The 5,115-nt window shown below is 36.2% G+C and overlaps 1 protein-coding gene across 1 annotated transcript; it reads right to left on the minus strand.

Annotated features, from left to right (window-relative positions):
- Window positions 1–1,064: 1,064 nt before the first annotated feature.
- On the minus strand, window positions 1,065–4,611 carry LOC135594393 (E3 ubiquitin ligase PQT3-like). The gene is made up of 9 exons (XM_065084773.1): window positions 3,680–4,611; window positions 3,385–3,463; window positions 3,118–3,269; window positions 2,868–2,941; window positions 2,588–2,653; window positions 2,327–2,483; window positions 2,046–2,194; window positions 1,416–1,565; window positions 1,065–1,300 (listed from the first exon to the last, which is right to left on the minus strand). The coding sequence occupies exons 1-9, from the start codon at window positions 3,751–3,753 to the stop codon at window positions 1,170–1,172; spliced, it is 1,032 nt and encodes a 343-aa protein (XP_064940845.1). The 5' UTR covers window positions 3,754–4,611; the 3' UTR covers window positions 1,065–1,169.
- Window positions 4,612–5,115: the final 504 nt, after the last annotated feature.

The following is a 5,115-nucleotide window of genomic DNA, read 5'->3' on the forward strand; positions in this document are numbered from 1 at the left end:
GTAGGAACCTTTGAAGGCTGGCAACACAAAAGCATCACAATGAACGGCCACAACAATGTCAGCATCACAATAAGTTAATGCGAAGGAAGGTGACAAGCGCTGGTAGATGCGATAACTCACAATAAGTTCTGCAATGGAATGTGCAATGGCTTCTCAAGAAAGAAGCCATCAGATAATGAGACTGATGTAACTTCTCAAAAAAAAATATATACTTCTTTTTATTCATAATCGTTGCATTACAATTTTTGCCTATAAAAAGAAGAAAAAAAATTTCACTCAAACTTCTCACTTAGTGTGACAAAATCTCACATCAATCTAAAATCTTTTTCTTCGTCTTAGTATTTTCGTCACTATCATCGGCGCATCCTTTTCTTTTCTCTATTGTCCGCGTCGTCATCACGCTCCTACAATCAACCGTTTTGGCATAATATTAGTATGAATCGAGACATTGGGCAAATAAATTAAAACATATTAATATGAAGAGAAAAAAAATGATATTAGCCATGAATCTCTTTAATAATTTCATTATTAGGCCTGATTTTAGATTTGATTTGCGACAAACTTAAGATAAATGAGTAAATAATTTTAGCCTTACATGTTTAGGTAATATATGAATTGTTTCAAAACCAATATCAAATAAGCTACAATGTTTAATTATCCTGAATAAACTACATATATCTTTTGTCCATACCACAATGTATTTAGTTAAAGAACATTTGAATATTGTTTCTATAATTTTTAATAAAATCATCTTTGATCTCCATTGATATTAATTGCTTCATTTCCACAATTCCTCTTACATATTATGCCCATCCCATGATAAACACAGAACAAGTTATTGACTTAATAATTATCTCATTTAACTTTTAAATCTAAAAAGCACTTGCTGATCACGGAATACCGCCGTGTACGCAAACCTTATCGTCGAGATGTCCATTATTCTTGATTATATAACCTAATGCCATTTGCTTTGATGCATCTCACTACCGCGAGAAAATATCGATCACATATCAAAATAGAGAAATTTGCTAGGAAGCTTTAAAAATCACAAAAATCGACTTCGATGCATCCAGCACGACTACCGCGAGAAAATATCGATCACATATCAACTCTTGCTGTAATTTGAAATCATTCATTCAAGCCCATCTAAATGCTTCGTGGTACCAATATCATACAACGACATTCACGACAATTTGATGAACAAAAACAACAAAAATGGTGCGAGACGATGCCTTCTGTTTACTCATGGAGGCCACAGAAAAAACTGGAGAGAGAGCTTTTGATGTCGCCGATCCCATATCTGATAAAAGAGCAAGTGTTACATTATGCACAATAACTTAAAATCTAGCACGATTATTATTAACTAGTAAAAAGTGGTACTAGGCCAAACAAGAATCGATATCGAAATGGCTTACCTGTGCTTCCAGCACTGCTTGACCTACTGCTTATTACCAGGAAGCTATTGATTGTTTCCCTAAGAGTCACATTTGGGATTAAGTCATCTGCGACCAGCTGTTTGGCCCCACAAATGCACATTGATTTGGTGATGATGTGGTCCCTTATGCCTGAGCATAATAAACAATAAAACCAAGTTAAACAAAGAAAAAGTTTTCATCAAGATATATTTCTCACTGAAATATAAAGGACGAAGAAAACATGAAAACAATTGACTTTTCACCACATGAAGGAAGATAAAGAGGATAAAGGACTATTAGGTAGTTAAGAAATAACTTAAATAGAAGTAAATCAATCTGGTCAAGATAACGACAATGCAATAGTCAAATCACTTGACATTTAATCGTATTGCATGGCTAGCAAAACAAAAAAAAAAAACAACAACATCACTATGTTTTTTAGCCATGTGCAAATCTGAGTTTTTTTAAAAATAATTATTATCAAAAAGTGAAAAAAAACCACACAGGTTTATGATTATAGACATTTTCAGGCTTGTAAAAAATTTGGAAATAAGAACTATAGATCGAACTAAGAATTAGAATTCCAACAACAAATAAGAAAACAAGGTTCCCAAATCTTGGCTCACTTACATTGGTCACAGAAACTAGCGAAACAGCACTTGCTACTCATGACGGCATCTTTCATTACTTTCTTACACAATGGACAATTCAGTTCGGGAGGAAGGTCACTGACACGGCAGACAGAAGGAATCCCCTCAATTTCCTTCTCAAAAACAGATCTACGCAGAAAGAAGAATAATCATAAGTAACATATCAAGCAACGCAAAACAGATCTACCCAGAAAAAAGAATAATCGTGAGTAACATATCAAGCTATGCAAAGAGAAGCCCCATGATGAAAAATCAACTTACTCATTTGGCTTTAAAACAGCAGCGACACCATCTGGGAGTGAATAAGAGCCATCTGGAGTGGCCAATAACATAGATCTGGGAATACCAGTTGCCGGTTTCATCTTTTTTATATCAAACTTGGGGTCACCATTCGTAGGACAATGCTGAATGAAATGTCCTGGTGAAGAAAATGTAATAGAACAAACAAATTTGGCTTTAGCACATGCAGAAAAGTAAATCCATATAATAGGAAAATATCAAGACAAACCACTTTGAACGTACCAGGCATTTTGCATCTATGACAAACGTAGCCAGCCGGTGGTTTCTTGAATCCCAATAAACCATCACCTAACATTAATCATTTCCCAACTTCAGCAGATGTTATCCCAACATAAAACTAAATAGGTAGAAATGCTACAAAATCAAGAGACCATTTTTGTTTCTAATGATAAAAAAAATCCCTAAAAGAAGGCAATCATACAAAAAAAAAAAAAGAACAGATCATGTGTATGAAAGCTCGAAAGTTTACAAGATTATAAATCAAAAGAATTTCAAGTATTACCAAAACCACAAGCCATTCTTCCACCCCATGTCCTTCCGGTGCTTCCTTCAAAATAATAAACTTCCTTGGGTTGGCTGCATAAAAGGATAATATATGAATTAAACACCGAAAAGTATGCCAGTTCATATATCAGCATGCACCATGTAATTTGTTAACTTTCTCTCTATCTCACTTTACTTTTTTCTATTACTAGAGATTTGAAATAAAAGAGCAGTATATGTTGGAAAATGCTCTGGCAAAGATGACCAACCTTTGCCAATCAATAGCAGGTGTGTCAACTAAAGCCTTGATTCTCCTGTCCTCGTCCAATCTACTTAGCACTTGATTACTTGGCTGATCAACAACCTCATTATGAATAGCAGAAAAGGCTTCCTCAAAGTCACAGGAGTCAGACTCATCAGGCTGAAAAGTTCAATAGAACATATTACTTCTTTCCACATTATAAGCCCATAACCAAGGTGAAAAGAAGCTATAATCAGAAACCTATGTGATGAGATTCAGATATCAGTAGTCTTACAAATTTATAGGAAGAAGATTCAGTTGCTGATGAACCACTTTGTGGCGAAACATCTTCACTACTTTCTGCACTTTTTGGCCTGCCAACCGATAAAAAACTTTAGGTTTTTTATTTCTTCTTTCTGAACTAGAAACCAATGTTACTGCTTGTGTTTTTTTTATCTACTCAAATGTTCCAGAGGTAGCTCAAGAAAAAGTTCATGCAAGCTAAAGACATAAATATAAGGCCTAATTTTTCCAAATTGATCACGGAAATGCATAAGAATTCAACAAAAGACCAATGTTTGAGTTCATACTCTCCGACAACAATACTCTTGCCCTTTGGCCCTGGAATTCGGCAAATCAATACTGATGTGCCTGTTGGTATCATGACTGCATCATCAACATATTCTGAAATAAAGAAGCCATTTCAAAAAGATAATTAGATTTCCTTGCCAAGAATTAAATGTAGCAAATCATACATTACTCTGGAAAAAATAAAACAGACAGCAAGCATAGACAACAAGTAACTGCAACAGTAAAACTTCCAGCAAAGTAGTTGCGGACGACAAAATTGAGTTACCCTAAACATGGATTAACCAGAGCAAATCACACAACCATAAAGGAATTGAGCAAGAAATTAGTCCTGTCCACAGATCATCAATAATTGCAACGCTTAATCTTCCGAGATAGTGAGTGTTGTAGAAAAGGCCAACCTTCGTTCGTCTGCGCATTCATGACAGTGAGATCGAAATCCCTACCCTTTCCATAACGCTTGGAATGGAATATTCTCAATTTCAAATTGGCAACAGAGATCGAGGGACCATCAACAGGAAGAGAACAAAAATCCTTAGCACTCTTAAATTTGTAATACACAAACATTGTTTTCTCAGTTCCAGATCGAGAATACATCCTCAGAAGGGTAACAAATTGATACAGAAAACAACAACAACTCTTCCCGAACGAAAGAAAGAATCGTTCTCGCAAGACTTCAGGGAGGCGTGAAGAAGATGCGCCGCAAGATTTGTCGGAGCTGCAGGAATGCGGCCGAAGCCCTTCTTGAAGACGGCAGCGAGAACTGCAACGAGGACAGGAAACGGCGTCGCTGTAGGGATGCGGCCGAGGCTCTTCTTGAAGTCGATGCGAGAACTTCGCGATCGGAGGGGGCGCCGGGGGATTCGGGAGCGGGGGAGGTCGAACAGCCGACCGACGGAAATCCGAGAGCGAGACGGGGAAGGGTTTGAGGGACGACAACGACGAATTGATTACAAGGGACTGACCGTATTGAGCCATTTATAGGGGTCCGAATCCGAATTCGTGTGGGATTGAGATGGATCGAAACGGACGGATTAGGATGGCTTTGATCAGTGGGACCCAATCTTTTAATTATATATATATATATATTACTTGTGATTGAAGAAAAATTAATTAATAAGATAATATTCTAAAATTGATGGATAAAGATCGGACGACTCCCTGTAACCCTGATCTTTATCCAGATTCGTGCAAGGCTTGATTTATATGGAGATTTAGTTTATGCGATCATTTACGAACTTTCACCTATATTTATATGTTGAGTGATATACATTCTTTAAGATTAGTAAATAATAGATTAATATTTTGAGACTTAAGTAAATAATGAATTAATATCTTTCTAAAAATGCATCTGTCCTATAAATGAAGGATTATCTCTGCATGACTACCTCTGCCAAGATTTATGTGCAGGTCTAATTTTATAATCATTATTATCATC

Source organism: Musa acuminata, chromosome BXJ1-9 (assembly GCF_036884655.1).
Source record: "Musa acuminata AAA Group cultivar baxijiao chromosome BXJ1-9, Cavendish_Baxijiao_AAA, whole genome shotgun sequence".
Lineage (NCBI taxonomy): Eukaryota > Viridiplantae > Streptophyta > Magnoliopsida > Zingiberales > Musaceae > Musa > Musa acuminata.